This window comes from Saccostrea cucullata, unplaced genomic scaffold, assembly GCF_032062105.1.
Source record: "Saccostrea cucullata isolate Sc308-1 unplaced genomic scaffold, CSIRO_AGI_Scuc_v1 ctg10479, whole genome shotgun sequence".
NCBI classification, from domain to species: Eukaryota; Metazoa; Mollusca; class Bivalvia; order Ostreida; family Ostreidae; genus Saccostrea; species Saccostrea cuccullata.
In genome coordinates this window covers 1-20279 of record NW_026923708.1, presented here as the reverse complement: position 1 = coordinate 20279, position 20279 = coordinate 1, and the positions used below count along the sequence as shown (strand labels likewise).

General features: G+C 34.9%; 1 protein-coding gene and 1 long non-coding RNA gene across 2 annotated transcripts; one reads left to right on the top strand and one right to left on the bottom strand.

The window, feature by feature from the left end:
- The first annotated feature begins 1383 nt into the window (after positions 1 to 1383).
- LOC134264715 (uncharacterized) lies at positions 1384 to 8639 on the top strand. Its single transcript, XR_009991598.1, has 2 exons — positions 1384 to 1856; positions 8263 to 8639. It is a non-coding gene; the product is annotated as an uncharacterized LOC134264715 (long non-coding RNA).
- On the bottom strand, positions 4667 to 14117 carry LOC134264714 (ficolin-1-like). Its single transcript, XM_062746979.1, has 4 exons — positions 14055 to 14117; positions 13850 to 13946; positions 12854 to 13015; positions 4667 to 5219 (listed from the first exon to the last, which is right to left on the bottom strand). The coding sequence occupies exons 1-4, from the start codon at positions 14079 to 14081 to the stop codon at positions 5023 to 5025; spliced, it is 483 nt and encodes a 160-aa protein (XP_062602963.1). The 5' UTR covers positions 14082 to 14117; the 3' UTR covers positions 4667 to 5022.
- Between the last annotated feature and the right edge of the window lie 6162 nt (positions 14118 to 20279).

Genomic DNA, 20279 nt, shown 5'->3' with positions numbered 1-20279 from the left:
TTTATTTGTAATAACCCAGATAGCGGAACACCGTTGGCCCAATCTTACATTATGGTTCTATTATCTATGTTGAGTTACCTTGATTGGGCCAACAATGGCCCAACATGGAATATTGATAGCTGGTTATGTATAATAGTGCGCTAATGTTGGGCTAACTGTTGGCATTATATCATAAAACTATAATCATGAGAGAAAATATTTGTTTGGGGATTGGCATCGGCCCTACGTTGGTCCAATATACCATGAATCTGACTGAGGATCATGGGTAGATAACAACCGGGCTACTTGTAATATCCGCGCCATTTTTAATCTGACACAGCGAGCGTAATGAGACTGATACCTTGCATATCTGCATCCACTTTGTAAGTATTAATAATATGTTTGCCTCGGCATAGCTGAATTAACGTTTAGTTTTTAAACATATCATATACAAATCTGTGTAAATCAGACACGGGGAAGTGCAGAGGCCAGGTGCTGTTGGGTCAACACTGTACAGATAGCATGCTAACATTGGGCCAACGTTGGGCCAATGTAATCGGTTACATCGGGCCAATGTTTGAAAATGGCATTGACCCAATTTAAGTTTGCTCATCGGCCCAATGTTGGCCCGATATGTTGGGTCAACGTTGGCCCAATGTAGAGTGTTATTTCTACAGATATTGGCCTAACGTTGCGCCAACATTGGCCCAATGAATGCGACATTGTTGGCGAAACGTCAACAAGAACATTGGGCCGATGTTGGCAAATGAGGTTAGCCCAGTGTCATTTTGCTCCTTTGCCCAATGTTAGCCCGATATATTGGACCAACACTGGGCCAATGTGTATAAACATTTAATTTTTACAAATCTGTATATATTTACAAATCTGATCGTCTCTACAATCAGAAATAAATCTACAACCAATCCTTCTTGAAAAATCAAGCTAGCTAAAATAAATTTAAAATTCTTATAATTTATCAAAACAAAATAAATTATCAGTGATTAAATTTTTTGTTTCTATACAAGAAAAATAAATGAAAGTATAAAAATGTGTTTTGATACAGTTAAAACAATAAATAATTTGCTCCTTTTGTGTCTATAGTAGAATACATTTCCGAAGTCTAAGTTAATTTACTTATATACACTTAACGTCGAGTACATGATCAAACATTTTTAAAATGATGAACTTGCTGAAGTTAAAACAAAATTTGTTCAGTACTAAAAATAAATTGGGTTCTTTCATTTAAAATTTGTTCATTGTAACGACAAATTTTCAATACATGTATTTTATATGGGGCAACATTGAATCAAAATTGTTGTGATGATGATTATCAAGCGTATAAATATCATGCATAAATGCCTTCATAACGCAAGCTAATCACTAAATCACACCATGAAACAAAAAAGACGGTTGTTCCTTAATTGACAGCTTAAACATATAGTGATATACTTGTAAATTTAATCATATGTTTACTCTTTACTGAGAAAAGTAACAAATGTATTAAGTACCAAATATTACAATTTTAGTGCTACTGGAGATTCTAAAAAGACATGGAGAACACAATCAAAGAATGGCTAAGTTATGCCAAGGACAGGAATGGGGAGCAAGAAACGGACAGAGAAGAAAAGAAGGGGGAGGAGGAGACTCGGGAGAGAGGAAATGGAGAATTAGGAGAGGGATCAGATGGAAAGTGGCAGTGCCTAACTTTTTTCTGTAATATAGTGTGACAAACCTGTAGTTCTACCCTTTTTTGTGTCTGTTTGTCGGTTATAAACACGATGCAGATGCCAGAAACATTTTTTGTGTTAGTAAACAAAATGACGGGATTCATTTTAGTATTATTTTAAGAACAGGAGGGCTTTGTTTATTTCTTAGACGTGCTTATTGATACCTGTAATTTACTGAACTTGTGCATAATTTACATCAGAGAGGGAGTATACAGTCATGTAACCCTACATGTATCGCTTGAAGTGAGCATCGACTTTTAATTCTTTATTAATGTTTTCTTCATGCACTGAGCAATAAAATTATAGTATGTTATAACTTAATTTTATATTTTGATTTCTTTTTCCTCAGCTTTTTTAATTAATGTAGAGCTACTTACAATGCAATACTTGTTGATGACAATTCTATGAGATATTGAGAATATGTATTACACTATCAATCTAGCATATATAGCATACAAGATAGTATTAAAGGGCTTTTACCATTAAACTGTACTACAAAACTAGTATAACCTTATTATATATATTTGTTTGTCAATTTTGAGGACAAATGGCCAACCAGTGAAGAGCAAATGAGTTGTCATGATGGAGAGCCAATGATACAAACCAACGTTGAAAAATGATGTTTTCCTAATATTGAGATAATAAGTGGCCCAACAATGGCTCAATGATATCCGTTGTTGGTCCAACAAAAGCCAACAAGTTGGTCTGATTAAGGGCCTAATATTACCGTTGGCCCCAACATTCATTGCTTACAATGGCCCAACTGTACAAAAATGACGTTTACCCAACATTGAAAAAATACATTGGCCCAACAGTGGCCCAATATTAACTGTTACATTGGCCAAACAATAAGCCAACAAGTTGGGTTGATTAAGGGCCGATGAGCAAATTACCGTTGGCCCAACATTAGTTGCTTACAATGGCCCAATTGTACAAAAATGACGTTTGCCCAATATTGAAATAATACATTGGCCCAACAATGGCCCAATGTTAACTGTTACATTGGCCCAACATTAAGTCAACAAGTTGGTTTGATTAAGGGCCGATGAGCAAATTACCGATGGCCCAATGTTGAAATCAAACAGTGGCCCAACATAAGGAGCGTTGTTGGCCCAACAAAGGTCCAATAACATCCTGCTATCTGGGATGCATTATTAGGAAATCAACCATGATCTTGTGGAAAGAAAATATGTATTCCTATATAAAAATAGGCGGTTAAGAACTTGAAATTATCATGTTTAGCATAAATCTTGTGGTTAGATTACCATTTTTGAACGTTTTTTAAATGATCAATCTATGTATAAAAACATACATGTAATAGGTGTGTCAGATACCATGCTTTATTACATTTTTACTCGTGAAATACTGTAATTTATTCATTGAATAAAAACAATATCCTGTCACAGTGTGAAAGGATATCAAAATGATATGCTGTCACAGGGTGACGAATATCAGAAGTGCTGGAAAACTCTCGAATTCCCTTCCCTTAACGAAGGTTGCTGTAAAAAAAATCTTCCTTGACCTAATATAAGATAGATGGAAATAAATAAACCATTCTGACAGCGAATAAAACTGTCAAAATAACCAAAAATACGTTGTCAAATTCATGTTTACAGTGTTTTCACCTCACTTATCTATGACGTCTCAACCGCTCAACTATGACGTCATGTAGTCTATGACTATAACAATCGGCAATCCTCGGCTGACTCCGCTACGCTCCATTCAAACCTCGGATGTGATTGGTGGATGAATACGCATCAGATCCTTACATTTCTCCGCCGGAAACTGCCTTATCACTCATTTCGTATTTCGCTCTGCATAACGTTCTTCGAAAATGTTTATTAATTTGTGCAATTCTTTACCGTAAACAGGTTTAGGTTACATCCTCATGTTAATAGGCTTTGAAAGCAAGAAAAAACTGTCGAGCGTACCACAAAATAACTCCGATTTCAAATGTATGGCATTTGAAAGAAATTCAAATAAGATCACATGACTAAATCGGCAAGATGGTAGATCACCGTTGACGTCCGAGGTTATGTGCGAGGTACGAGTCATCCGAGGAAATCCGAGTGTGACTATAACAAAAAGAAAAGTGCAAAAGAAAAATCAAAGATTTTTTTTTTAAAAATGTGAGAAATAGAAAATTCAATATTTTGTAGTTGAATATGGAATTTATTTCACTCGTGAGACAGGATTTTTTGACATTTTCACTTGTGCTTCGCACTCGTGAAAATATCAAAAATCCTGTCCCACTCGTTAAATAAATTCCATATTCAACAATGAAACATTGAATATCCTCTATATCTTTTATTTCAAGCTCATAAGGGTATATCAAGTCAACATAAATGTATGAATGGAATTACCTATTTTTAAGTAATGATATGTCGTTGATATAGTTTTATGTCGAATTTAAGGCCACAAAAAAATTTTGATATATTTTGCTTAATATGAAAACAAAAATAAATCTGCAAAAAATATGGAGCAATTTTCCACCCCTGTGGATAAAAGCAAAGTAGATTTTTACTACATTAACTATTGATGTCATCTTTCTTAAAATGATTTATTAACAAACTATATATTTCTTCAAAATTCTTATTATCAGCATTATTGAAGTATTTAATACATTTAGAATGATCAATGATTAATGTTATCGGGAGTATGTTTTCAAATTTGAAAATATAAACCATGTTTTGTAAAGGGAAACTATATATCCTACTTCCACATCTGATAATGTTAATAAATATAAGTATCTTGAAAAATTTCAAAACAGTTATGCTTAGCTTTATAAGTATTTTTATTTGTTAAATGCTTTTTGAATGAAAAAATGCACTTAAAAGTTTTCTCTATTCTGATGGTCTAATCATCATTGTTGATCTCTTCAATGCTTCGTTAAACCAACTATGCCATCTGTTGTATCTGTCATCTTTTATTGCCGACTGAGCAAACAGTCCGTTCAATTAAGAAATAAGGTATCATTTTTTGAGTTTTATTGAGATGTAAAACGGGTTGGTCACGTGATCAAATCCCATAAAGCCCGAAGGGCTTTATGGAAGATTTGATCATGTGTCAACCCGTTTTACATCTCAATAAAACTCAAAAAATGATACCTTATTACTTATATTTACATTTGTGACTTATTCATACTTTATATTTGCCTGATTGTTACTTTTAACGTGTGAAATTCGTTAATTTTTCAAACCCAACGGCATGTATGTAATCCACTAAACGCGCGTCTACCCTTTATGACGTCACAGAGAAATTACGTGGAACGTTTATCCAAACGCACATCTATGACCTCTTGACCCCAAACCTGTATTTACACAGTTATAAAAACGCTTGCCTTCAGTAGTGTTATGTAAAGGAAAACATTTGCAAATGTAAATATATTGGAATGATAACAGTTGTTATACCACCACCCTCCTTTATAGATAACTGCACAATTAGAACTGTTACGATCATTGTCTTGATCTTTTGTGGTAAATTTCATTCTATTGTGCTGAATAAGACTGTCACCTGGAAGTAAATTTTATTTAAAAAATCATTTAAAAAGAATAGAGGTATCTAACTGGAAAATCGAAACCAGAGTTCGATCTTGGTAACAGAGTGTTTACCATAGAAAGAAACTGGTTGTTGGTTGTATCCCAGATAGCATGACTATGTTGGGCCAACATTTGTTAAAGGTTGTATGGTTGGCGTTGGGGAAACAACATTGGGCCAACGTTGGACCAATGTAACCAAGTCAACCTTCCCGACCATGACTGAATTCCTTTATTGGCCCAACGTTGGTCCTACGTAAGCAACCTCCATTCACTTTACTTTCCAAGGAAGGAAGGATCCTGGTGTTGGCCCAACATTGGACCAATGTTTATAATACACCCTTAAAGATAGTATATTTACAAGTTGGTAGTAGTATGTTGGTCCAACGTTGGCCCGATGTTTCTAATACACCCTTGAAGAATGTGTCTTATCAAGTTGGTAGTATTATGTTGGCCCAACGTTGGCCCATTGTTAGTAATACACCCTTAAAGAAAGTGTCTTTCAAGTTGATAGTAGTATGTTGGTCCAACGTTGGCACAATGTGTGTAATATAATCTTAAAGAAAGTGCCTTATCAAGTTGGAAGTAGAATGTTTCCCCAACGTTGGCCCGGTGTTTCTAATACACCCTAAAAATGTGTCTTATTAAGTTGGTAGTATTATGTTGGTCCAACGTTGGCCCATTGTTTGTAATACACCCTTAAAAAACGTGTCCTATCAAGTTGGTAGTAGTATGTTGGCCCAACGTTGGTACAATGTTTGTAATACACCCATAAAGAAAGTGCCTTATCTAGTTGAAGTAGTATGTTGGCCCAACGTTGTCCCATTGTTTGTAATACACCCTAAAAGAACGTGTCCTAACAAGTTGGTAGTAATATGTTGGCCCAACGTTGGCACAATGATTGTAATACACACAAGTGTTATTTTGTGTAGATGTTTCAAAAATGGGATATTTATATTGGGCCAACGTTGGCCCAATTATTATACTGCCAACTAATTGATGGTATCAATTTTATAATTAGCTGCTGAGCTTAACGTTGGGACAACGTTGGCACATTCTGAAATAATTAAGAGGACTTTCTATGTCCATGATTATCATTGGATGACTGCTTTTGTCTAGATATGATATTTTCAACATTTTAACTTTACACTTAAGTGATCACAGCACCAAAAGTGTTTTATTCTATTTTTTGAATTGTGTTTATGCTTATATATTTATTTGTAATAACCCAGATAGCAGAACATCGTTGGCCCAATCTTACATTATGGTTCTATTATATATGTTGGGTTACCTTGATTGGGCCAAAGATGGCCCAACATGGAATATTGAAAGCTGGTTATGTATAATGGTGCGCTAATGTTGGGCTAACCGTTGGCATTATATATATCATAAAACTATTATCATGAGAGAAAATATTTGTTTGGGGATTGGCATCGGCCCTACAATGGCCCAATATACCATGATTCTGACTGAGCATCATGGGTAGACAACAACCGGGCTACTTGTAATATCCGCGCCATTTTTAATCTGACACGAGCGAGCGTAATGAGACTAATACTTTGCATATCTACATCCACTTTGTAAGTACATGTATTTATAATATGTTTGCTTCGACACAGCTTAATTAACATTCATAGATTAAACGATATCGTGTACAAATCTGTGTAAATCAGACACGGGGAAGTGCAGAGGCCAGGTGCTATTGGGTCAACACTGTCCCAGATAGCATGCTAACATTGGGCCAACGTCGGGCCAATGTCATCGGTTACATTGGGCCAATGTTGGCAAATGACATTGACCCAGTTTAAGTTTGCTCATCGGACCAATGTTGGCCCGATATTTTGGTCCATTTGAGTGTTATTTCTACAGATATTGGCCTAATGAATGCGAAATTGTTGGCGAAACGTCAACAAGAATAATGGGCAGATGTTGGCAAATGACGTTGACCCAGTGTCATTTTGCTCCTTGGCCCAATGTTGACCCGATATATTGGACCAACATTGGGCCAATGTGTATAAACATTTAATTGTAACAAATCTGTATATTAACAAATCTGATCGTCTCTACAATCAGAAATAAATCTACAACCAATCCTACTTGAAAATACAAGCTAGCTAAAATAAATTTAAACTTCTTATAATTTATCAAAACAAAATAAATTATCAGTGATTAATTTTTTTGTTGTTATACAAGAAAAATAAATGAAAGTATAAAATAACAAATGTGTTTTGATACAGTTAAAACAATAAATAATTTGCCCCTTATTCAGATTGAAATTTGTGTCTAGTAGAATACATTTTCGAAGTCTACCACTTAATTTACTTATATACACTCAACGTCGAGTGCATGATCAAACATTTTGAAAATGTTGAACTTTTTGAAGTTAAAAAAAATATTCAGTACTAAACATAAATTGGGTTCTTTCATTTAAAATTTGTTCAGTGTACAAATTTTCTATACATGTATTTTATATTGGGCAACATTAAAATCAAAATCGTTGTAATGATGATGATTAAGCGTAGAAATGTAAGCTTATCACTTAATCACACCATGAAACAAAAAACACAATTATTCCTTGATTAACAGCTTAAACATATAGTGATATACTTTTAAATTTAATCGTATGTTTACTCTTTACTGAAAAAAGTAACAAATGTATTAAGTACCAAATACTTCAATTTTAGTGCTACTGGAGATTCTAAAGAGACATTGAGAACACAATCAAAGAATAGCTAAGGTATGCCAAGGACAGGGATGGGGGAGGAAGAAACGGACAGAGAAGAAAAGAAGTGGAAGGAGGAGACTTGGGAGAGAGAAGAGGAGACTTAGGAGAGGGATCAGATGGAAAGTGGCAGTGCCTAACTTTTTTCTGTAATATAGTGTGACATACCTGTAGTTCTACCCTTTTCTGTGTCTGTTTATCGGTTACAAACACGATGCAGATGCCAGAAGTAAAGTAAACATTAATATTGTAAGTAAACAAAATAACGGGACTCATATTAGTATTTTTTTAAGAACAGGAGGGCTTTGTTTATTTATAAGACGTGCTTATTGATACCTGTAATTTACTGAACTTGTGCATAACTTTATATCAGAGAGGGAGTATACAGTCATGTAACCCTACATGTATCGCTTGAAGTGAGCATCAACTTTTAGTTCTTTATTAATGTTTCCTTCATGCAATGAGCAATAAAATTATAGTATGTTATAATTCAATTTTATATTTTGATTTCTTTTTCGTCAGTTTTTTAATTAATGTAGAGCTACTTACAATGCAATACTTGTTGATGGCAATTCTATGAGATATTGAGAATATGTATTAAACTATTAATCTAGCATATATAGCATATATAGATAGTATTAAAGGGCTTTTACAATTAAACTGTACTACAAAACTTGTATAACCTTATTGTATATACTAATATATTTGTTTGTGAATTTTGAGGACAAATGGCCAACCAGTAAAAAGCAAATGAGTTGTCATGATGGAGAGCCAATCAGATACAAACAAACGTTGGCCCAAAAATGATGTTTTCCTAATATTGAAAGAATAAGTGGCACAACAATGGCTCAATAATATCCGTTCGTTGGTCCAACAATAAGCCAACAAGTTGGTCTGATTGAGGGCCGATGAGCAAATTACCGTTTGTCCAACATTCATTGCTTACAATGGCCCAACTGTACAAAAATGACGTTTGCCCAACATCGAAAAAATACATTGGCCCAACAGTGGCCAAATATTAACAGTTACATTGGCCCAACAATAAGCCAACAAATTGGTCTGATTGAGGGCCGATGAGCAAACTACCGTTGGCCCAACATTCATTGCTTACAATGGCCCAACTGTACAAAAATGACGTTTGCCCAACATTGAAAAAATACATTGGCCCAACACTGGCCCAATATTAACAGTTACATTGGCCCAACAATAAGCCAACAAGTTGGTTTGATTAAGGGCCGATGAGCAAATTACCGTTGGCCTAAAATGACGTTTGCCCAATATTGAAATAATACATTGGCCCACACTGGCCCAATATTAACTGTTACATTGGCCCAACAATAAGCCAACAAGTTGGTTTGATTAAGGGCCGATGAGCAAATTACCGATAGCCCAATGTTGAATGCAAACGGTGGCCCAACATAAGGAGCATTATTGGCCCAACAAAGGTCGTCCAATAACATTCTGCTATCTGGGATGTTGTTTAGGTCCCATACGAGAATTTTCTCTCATATAAAGAGTCCGAAATACTAGTATACCATTGAAGGGCTTTCAATTTGCCATTTACTTATTATTCAGGGCCAATGAGCAGTGAGGGAATTCATACTGTTATCACCTGCCCTGAAAAGGGACCTCGGTTTTAGAGGTCTAATTCGAAGGACCTGCAATTTTTACTTTAAAGTACCGCGTGTATGGCAAAGAACAGGCATGGGGTCATAAAACTTAGACGAGCTCACTTTTGATCTCAGTCTCACTTTAACCAAAGGAATATATAGTGGAAAAGTGAGACTGGGATCAAAAGTGAGCTCGTCTTAGTTTTTGTGGCTCCCAGGCCAGTTGCTATCTATCTATGTTTAGATCACGTGAATAAACTCAAGTGACCTATTGCTATCTGTTTTCGTCCGACGTCGTACGTTGTACGTCGGTCGTAAATTTTTTTTAGCTTCTTCTCTTGAACTACTAGTACTCAACCAATTTCAACCAACATCTAAGGATAAAGGGGAACGAATATTGTGAACTTGATGGTCCCCGCCGCTCTGGAGCCTGAGGGGTGGGACCAAAACCACTAAAATTAATGAAATCTTTAAAAATCTTCTTCTTTACTCCTGGACATCAAGCAGTCAAACTGTTGGTATGAGTGTAATGAGCATTGGATTTTCTACCAAAATTGTGAAATTCAAGGTCCCAGAGTCAGGAGTTCTAGTGCTAGGACAGGGTTTCGAAAATCCTCTTCTCTGCTCCTGGGTATTAAAAGACTAAAAAAGTACATTGTTATGATGAGCAAGAATGCCTCTTTTAAAATTGTGAATTTTGTGGTCCCAAGGTTGGGGGTTCTGGTGTTAGGGCGGTTCTATTGATTATATACTGAAGATGCATTAATTCTTTGAAAAACTTCTTCTCTGCTCATGGGTATTAAATGAACTAAGCTTTAATCTAAAGTTTTTATGAGCAAGAGTGTCTCAACCGAATCTGTGAATTACATGGCCCCTGTGTCAGAGCTTTTTCCTATTTCGTATAGGGGGCCCTTTTGATTATATAGTAAAATACATAAAATATTTGAAAATCTTTTTCTTTGCTTCAGGGTTTTATGTCAATGATCTAGGTATAAATATTTATGATGAAAACAAGAGGCCCATGGGCCTTATAGGTCACCTGAGAATCATGCAACAACTTTCAAAAGGTTAAATTTGGTTCATGTTTTAAGGTAGATGCTATGTCATAATTTTGAAAGAGGCTGGCACCATTGCTTATCAACTATTAACTTAGTAATTGCTTAGTTTGGTTACTTAAAGGGGCTGAGTGGTCGTTGCCATTTTTAGACAATTTCGATCTCCTTTAGAAGATCTCCATATCAAGATATACACAAAAAAAAATCAATTTTTAAAACTAATATGTATGAAACAAAAAATGCATATCAACTTATCAGTATTATTAAGCAATAATCAGTAGTGTCCCTACCACACATGAACCCCTGACCCTAGGTCCACACATTGCACAATTTATGAAAAGGCACACTTGCTTATCAAAAACAATTGATGGATACCAAGGAGCAGATTTCAAACAATTCATTTTCAGTATATAAGTAGAGCCCCCTCCCCCCGCCCCCTCCTTTGTATCCCTGACCCAGGGGCCTTGAAATGCGTAATCATGGAAAAAGAGCCCTTGCACATCATAACTATATAGGTAGTTTATTTGCTTATTACCCAGGCGAAGAGAAGAAGATTTTCAAAGACTAAATGTATTTTCACTATATAATCATTACAGAGCCCCCCTCTAACACCAGAACCCCTGACCCTGGGGCAATGAACTTCACAATTTTGGTAGAAGCATTCTTGTTCATGATAGTTATGTTCTTAGTTAGAATACTTAATAAGTAGGAGCACAGAAAATGATTTTTAAAGAATTAGTGCATTTTTCACTATGTAATCAATAGAGCCCTACCCTAAAACCACTAAAACCAGAAACCCTGATCCTTGAGTCCTAAAATTCACAATTTCAGAAGAGGCACTCCTGCTTATCATAACTATGTACTTATTTGGTTTATTTAATACTCAGGAGCAGAGAAGATTTTCAAAGAATCAATGCATTTTCACTATACATGTATATAAATAAATCACCCTAACACCAGAACCCCTGACCCTGGGGCCATGAATTTCAAAATTTTGGTAGAGACACTCTTGCTCATTATAACAATGTACTTAGTTAGTTTCTTTAAAACCAAGAAGCAGAGAGGTATAATGTGAAAAAATTCTGTGTTCAAATATTGGAGATATATAATATTATACCGATCCAGGGAGCTCCTAGCACCCCTGCTGGGGTATTACCAGAGGGCTTCTGCGAAAGTTTTGCCTCACTTTTATATTGTACGTTATTGAATAAATGAATTTAAAAGGGAAAAAAGACGCAGAAAAGTATGCTGTATTTTCAAAGAATTAATGCATTTTCACTATATAATCAATAGAGCCCCGTCCTAACACAAGAACCCCTGACCCTGGGGCCATGAATTTCACAATTTGGTAGAGTCATTCTTGCTCATTATAACTATGTACTTAGTTAGTTTACTTGATACCCAGGAGCAGGGAAGAAGATTTTCAAAGAAATAATGCATTTCAATATATAATCAATATAGCCCCACCCTAGCTCTAGAACCCCTGACCCTGGGGCCATGCATTTCACAATTTCGGTAGAAGACTCAATGCTGATAACAATCATGTCAACTGTTTGACTGCTTGATGTCCAGGAGTACGGAAGAAGATTGCACTAATTTTAGTGGTTTTGGTCCCATCCCCAGGCCCCTGGGGGGCAGGGACCATAAAATTCAAAATTTTTGTTCTCCTTTACCGATAGATGCTATATGCCAAAATTGGTTGAAATTGGTTCAGTGGTTTCAGAGAAGAAGCTGAAAATGTTCAAATGTTAACACATGACGACGGACGAAAACGGTGCACGTAGCAAAATGGTTTATTTCATGCCCCCTGGGTCAAGGGTAATGGGGGGGGGGGGTTACATATTCTGTAAATATATTAGTGCTTTGAAATCTGCTCTTTGGTATTAATCAACCATTTGTGATGAAATAAAATTTACGATAAAATTTCCAACATTTTGAAATAAGTGGCCACAGGGTCAGTGGTTCCTTTGGAGTGGGGTGCCAAACCAAATTCAATTGTTAGAAAGTTGTTATATGATACTCAGGTGACCTATAAGGACCATTGGCCTCTTGTTATTGATGTTGGTCAGTCGCGGTCGATATTCGAACTCAGGACCTTAAGATCACGGAGTGAGCGATTTGTCTACTGAGCTATCTGGAACGGTCTAGAAGGAGAAGCAGTATCTTAATAAAAGGGTCCTTGAAAGTAAGGGATAAAAAAGAAAATATTAGAAAAACACATTACCTATGCCACTGTGCCCAGACACACTGAGTTTGTATTTACTTCCTTCGTCACCAACAGCAAAACTGGAGTACTTGGCGTACCCTTTCTGTCCATTAAATCTCTGAAGATCCAAACGAAGTTCATGTTTTCTATTCTTTGTGAGTAAATGTAAAGCATCGTTTCCTGAGAAGAAAAGTTAAGAAATAATATATTATTATAAGTCATATGAAATGAAACGTAAAGATAATGAACCAGGATCTTGATCAGGGATCAACCGAAACAATACAAATTGTAAGCAGAATCAAAAAGGTCCCCTGAAAACGGAAGCTGAATCAGGTGCCATATAAGAGTAAACATCTTGTCAAAGCTTTTATAAGTTTCCTATCATGAACGAATAAACGGGTAAATCGTTGAAAAATTGCAAAAATTAAAAAAAAAATACTTAAATAAAAATTCGACCCAAAAATGGATATTGTTTACAAAGAAGGCCTTTTTGTCAACAGTAGAAATTACAATGAATGGGATATTCTCGTCCTTTTATTTGTCCATCAATTTCATTCTCCATAAATATCCAAATACGAAACAGATCCAAAAAAATGTGCAGTGTGCTTAATAAAAGATTGTAAATGATGTTGTTAATTAATAAAATATTGTCGATATGAAGATTTAAGAACAGATCTGCTATTAATGACATACAACACGTAAGTTCCATTTTGATTTTGAACAGATTGAAGAAGGTACTCGAGTAAACATACATACCCAGGGGACGCACACTCATTCCAGGCATCTGGTCTCCACTATGAGGTTTTCAACAGGTCTTGATTTGCTCTGTTTCCTTATCGTATTGTTTCGATAGATTTTTGAGTTTGATAACTGTCTCCATATTTTGTATTTTACAAAATTTAGAAAAAGTTATAGATTTTTGAGTTTGATAACTGTCTCCATATTTTGTATTTTACAAAATTTAGAAAAAGTTCAATGTGATTAAAATTGTCATTTTTTCACTTGATTTCCTACCTATCCAATAGTTTTTGCTAGGATCCCCAAAGCCAGCTTTATATTCGTTCCAGGTTCTATAGAAATTTGTACTCCCGTCCTGTCTTTTTTGAATGACCTTTGAATGAAAACAACGAAATATACCGGGTAAATACATTTATAAGATTACGTTGTATTATGATAGAATTCATAAATCTAAAAAAAAAATATTGTCATAATCCCTCACCGTCCATCCTCCACCCTCTGTTGTCATGTCACAGTACACATTCTTCTTTCGTTTTCCATCCGGATAAATGCACAGGATGAAAAGCCAGGTTTCCCAAATTTGGAAACCCGATGGAAACATATGGGAATCGTGACATCAGTAGTTTCCATATAGTTTCCATTTTATGGAAACCACATAGTGGTTTCCACATAGATTCCCGACATGGAAACAATCAACCTGTGGTTTCCCGTAAGTTTCCCAAGATAGGAAACCATGGAAACATACCCCGGTGGTTTCCACATAGATTCCCGACATGGAAACAATCAACCTGTGGTTTCCCGTAAGTTTCCCAAGATAGGAAACCGTGGAAACATGCCCCGGTGGTTTCCATGTAGATTCCCGATATGGAAACAACCAACCTGTGGTTTCCCGTAAGTTTCCCAAGATAGGAAACCATGTAAACATGCCTCAGTGGTTTCCATACAGATTCCCGACATGGAAGCAACCAATGTGTAGTTTTCCCCATGTTTCCCAGGCAGGGAAACTTTGAAAGTATATCTCAATACTAACCCACCTACCTTTTATTTTACAAAAAGTTAAATATTTAATTATGTTACCATATTTTTACCAATTATAGAAGTATTTCAAAGTGTTTACATGCTGTATCAAAATAATTAACTTCAAACAGTTAAAATAACTAGATGTGTATTTCTGTGTGATTAATTTAATATTTCAGCACCGTGAACGCAATTCAATTTTAATTTAATTTTATTTAACTGAATTTTATTTACTTTAATTTAATTTTGAATTTGATTTATCACTTAAGTTTTGGTAAACTCGTATAGAATGCGTGAAGTGGAATAGAAAAAAGTAAGTGCATGCAGTTATGTAGAAATCAATCATTTCCGATCCCACTTTCTTGAAGCTGTCTATGATGAATGTTCCTTTGAAAAAATGGAAGAGCTAAGGAAGGGTACATTTAATGAAATTATTTACAGAAAAGGTTTACTAAAAAGGTCGATTAAAAAGTAAATAAAGAAATATGTCAAGTTACGATTACTGATTAAGGACAGATGAGACGTTCCTTAATAAAATAATTAAATTTTTTTCCAATATTTTGCAATTGACATTGAAGAATTATTTTTACATAATTACATGTATTCACAAGACATCAAGGTACCTTACCAGGCATTTGTGTTAGATACCAGAGGTTGGCATTTCTTATATACCGGGGTAATCTGTCAGGAAAAAAATACTTTAGTTGGTTTGTCAAAATTACATTTTTAGTGTTTCAAGTTTTTAAATACAAGTTTAGAAAGTGATAAAGATTTTGTTTTAATATGAATTAATATATTAAGATAAGAATCATTCATCGAATTGGCTGGGGGTTGAGTATTTTCATACTAATATTTTACTATTAATAGTGAATATAGTTTTTTTTTAATTTATTAAATTATTATTTTTATTATTGGGGGTGGGTGGGTTGCTTTTCATTTTTTCCTTGAGAAGCCCCCCCCCCCAAAAAAAAAAACGCTTTTGAAAAAGTCGCTATGGTCGGCCTGTGTAATTAGGGACACCTGTCCTCACGTGCCATTTCAGGTGGAGACACGTGCCGCGAAGACACCTGTCACTGTGTATTTTTTGTATATTCTATGTGAATTGAGACGGTTTTGTACCTAAAGGGAACAATGGGCTGTTGTTGAGCATGTACACACACAGTCTCCGACCGAAAATTCTTTTAAATTAAGATGATGATTCGTGTTTCTTTTATCATTTAAAAAATTGTATATTCCATAAATAAAGTTATACAAGAGAACATATTTATAAAATAACCTACATTTAAGAATTTCAATGAATGAACAAACTATTTAGAATTTTTATTTCAATTTTCATTACTGATTTAAAGTAAAACTATCCTCTTTAGAAATTAGATAATTTTCTATAGGTATTGAATAGATCTTAATTCTCGTCGTGTATAATTATATTAAATCAGAATGACGTTAATAGATCAATGTGAAATCAAAACTGTATTTAATATTGTTGATGGGTTTTTGTGTGAAATTTGTAATTTAACGTACTACAAAGACATTTATTAGATAAATGTTTATAATATAATTCATCACATAAAACGGTTTTTTTCTTTCCTTTTTTTTTGTTTAAATATGTACGCAGATCCCCGTGTAGTAAACGCCTGCACTTTTCGCATGAAATTACAATGTAGGGTCCTAAATGCACATACATTATATTTAACAAACTTTAAAATTTTCAGCCATTTTTTTTTTCTCCAAAGGCCATTGCTCTAGATAAAGAAAAGTCTATAATATTTTGCATGATTTTGTTTTCCTTAAGAACAATGGCTTTTAAAGCAGTGCATGCTAACGAAATCTATTAAAAGAATTAATTGTATAATTAATTCATTGTATAATAGTCACGATTGTATTTTTGTGCAGTTTTTGTTGATTTCATTCTATAAAGGTATGAAGTTTGTCAATACTTCAACAAACATTTCTTTATCTATGTTGTACACTACTTTATTTTTATTCGCCGACATGCTACTCTTTAAAAAAAAAAAACTTGCCTAACTAATAGACTCGATCTTCAGGCCTGTAGGAAAGTAATTTCCGTTAGAGTAATAAACTAACCGGGATTTTATTTTTACTAGCATACCTTACCAGATTTTACCAGAACGAAAAAAAAAACATTTAAAGAAATACAGGGCGGGACCAGCTATAAAGCTGTATGCATAAGTATAGCCCTGCACATCAACGAGTATAGATGACTTTCGACATAATCTTTCCCATGACTTCACTTATACCAATCACGACTAAAATACTGAATTAAAATACTGTTATATTTTCCTGCCTTTGATAAGATGTTAGTTTTGTTCCACCTAGAGATATAACTCTCCTATAAGAAAAAGGTTTTCAAAATTCTGATTCATTTTACAATTTTACGTGTTAAAATGATGTGGGAATTTTTTTAGCTAAAGGCCAAGGAGTTTAAAGTACAATGTACATGTAGCAATTAGAGAAAAGTCTAGCAGGTCCACCAGTAATATTGATAGCAGGCTCAAAATCTAATTAAACCCCGAAAAGGAGGGAGTTCAATTAGTAATTTAACCCCCCCCCCCTAAAAAAAATCACAACAATTTATTAGCAATGAATTATTAATCACCGAACTTTTCAATCATCACTATTGAAATAAAAAAAACTGTTCTTGATAATCATATTATAATTGTAGCTCATTTTCATGCCTTTTAGGATTCCTGTGGAAAGTTCACAATAAAAAAAATGTGCTTTTAAAAATTTAACATCTTTTGGTGTGACATTATAAATTCATAATCATACATGTAACAGTTAAAAGAAGCGGGGAGAGGGGGGGGGGGGGGGTTACTTTCAGCAAGGACGGCCACTACCAACAACCAAGCCCCGAAACCCATATCCCGAAGGCAAATAAGTTGAGGTGTCAAGCAAGAAACATTTTTTTTCTGCTCTTGCCTCATGTATTTAACCGCTTTTTTTTCTAAATATACTGGGCCTACACATCATATCGGCAAAAATATTTAGGAGCCCCTCTTTTATTCCATGAAAAGGGGAAAACTTAATTAAATTCTAATATAAGATCTCATAATCACACTTAATCATAGTGAATGTAAACAGTTTATATTTCCCATCCTGCATCGCTCTGTAGGCGCTTTATTTCATTGGTCAATTTCCCGAGGCGCCATTTTTGGAGGATCGAGAAGGACGAAGAAGAAGGTGTAAACAGCTGGTAAATCACTAAATGTGAAAAGTTAAGATGGTTTCACCACCCAGTGTCTTTAAGACTGTGATAAATGCAATGGCCAACGATGAAGGATTAGTGTACGTATATTTTTGTTAACTTTTTACGGTAAATAGTTGTAATATTTGGCAACAACAAATCTTCACTATCGGAGGCAACTTTTGTTCTGACGCCATTTTGAAAAGTTGGATACCTAAGTTTTAAATTGTTAAGTGTATATATTGCAGAGAGAAAGAGAGAGAGAGAGAGAGAGAAAAAAAAGCTTAACTTAGATTATGGAGGCCCCAAAGGCACCGTGCATGTGCATTCTGTATGTTGTAAAATGGCAACGTTTCGCCTTTTATCATGTTTATTGAAATTGAAAATGTATGCTCCATATGTATGTTCTTTCTCTATATATAAATGAATACTTTTCGGAATAAAAAAAAATATATATTTTAACACCGCTCAAATTATCCGGATGATAATAGTTACACCGAGCATGGTTTCGTAGTTAAATTTAGACTGTAGAACATCCGGTTTGAATACATGTGTTTTCTGACTTTTCGGATAGCCAACTCTTGTTTTTTGGAACTTACGACTTATGGCAAGGTATAAATTAAATATTTTTGGTTCAAAACTTTGATAAAAGCATCGATATTTTTACAAAAAGTGTCTTCAATCTCAGCTTATCCGATTATTCATGAAGGATATCCTCATCAGAACAGTTGGAATAGATTGTAGCGAATAGCATAACCCTTAATCATATGCATGACGATGATATGGAGGAAAAATATACATAAAAAAGTGAATGTAGGTGAAAGTGTGTCCACTTTTCTGAAGAGATTAGGTTTGTTTTATTGTTTATTGAAATAGTTTACTGCTCAAAAGAATTTTTTTTTGTACTAATGTCTAACCTGTTGAGATGAAGATGTAAAAAAAGAAAAGCCTAATATAGTGAATTAATATTGATAGTATGTCAAGAAATGCAAATGAATCATCAGCTTGAATTATCAGTTTTTTCACAATTATTGACCTGAGTAGGTCAATGTATAGCGAATAATACACTCTTTTCCATATCACATCCTAGCCCGAGACACCAATATCAGCCAGAGGGACAGAGGCCCTAGGGCTGATATTGGTCGAAGGTCTGATACAGGATGTGATGTGGAAAAGGGTATGTTTATTACAAACTTGGTAATAAAATACAGAACACTTCAAGTTGAGAAGATCAAGAAAATAAGTAAATAATCATGCACAATAAAACTGCTTACATACATGTACACGGTATTGTCTTACTGAACAGATATAGCTGTCATTAGGTCAAAATTGCAAATAATAACATGCTTCTTATATCTGTATATACAGGTAACTCTTGATGGCTTGAACTTCGATTTCTCGGAAGTTCTTGATCGCTTGAAGTGAGTCTCTCGTCCCGATTTTTTCCACTATATAACTAAGCAGATTTGCTCTTGATTTCTCGAACTCCTGATCTCTCGAAACCCTTGATCCCTCGAAGTCAAAATGAAGTCCCGCTGTGCTGTGAATTTTACCCTTGATACCTCGAAGTGGCTGTGTGTATACCAAGTTATAATGTTCAAACTTTTGCCATAACTGTATATCTGTGTGTCTGTCTGAGTGTCTGTTGTCAACTTAAACCTTCACCATACTTTAGAACTATACGAGATAGTGGCTTCATATTTAGTATGCATACTCCACTAATGAAGTGCTTTCAAATGGCAACAAGGACAATGATTATGTGATCTTGACTGTGACCTGTATGCTAAAAAAAATTGCATTTTCGAACTTTGTTGCTGTGTTTCACAAGCGCATCTTGTTTTTAGCTCTACTGGTCAGAGACCAGAAGAGCTTATGCGATAGTAATGCGTCCGGCATCCGTCCGTCTGTCTAGCTGTCCGTCTGTCTGCAAACACTACTCCTCCTTAAATTTTAGTCTGATTTCAATATAACTTGGCACACAAGTAGACTATTCTAAGGTACATAATTCTGTGCATCATTTTTGATAAGTACAAACCAGTAGAGCTACAGTCTCAACAGAGACTTCTGGTTATTTTTAGCTCTACTGGTCAGAGACCAGAAGAGCTTATGCGATAGTAATGCGTCCGTCGTCCGTCCGTCTGTCTGTCTGTCTGTCTGTCTGTCTGTCCGTCTGTCTGTCTGTAAACAATTTTTCAAAATGCTACTCCTCCTACAGTTTTGGTCTGATTTCAATATAACTTGGCACACAAGTAGACTACACTAAGATACATAATTCTGTGTATCGGTTTTTGATTTCGATGAACGATGTTGCCGTGGTTACTAAAAATAGAAATTTCTTTGAAATTCTTTCAAAATGCTACTCCACCTACAGTTTTGGTCTGATTTCAATATAACTTGGCACACAAGTAGACTACACTAAGATACAGAATTCTGTGTATGGGTTTTGGATTTCGATGAACGGTGTTGCCGTGGTTACGAAAAATA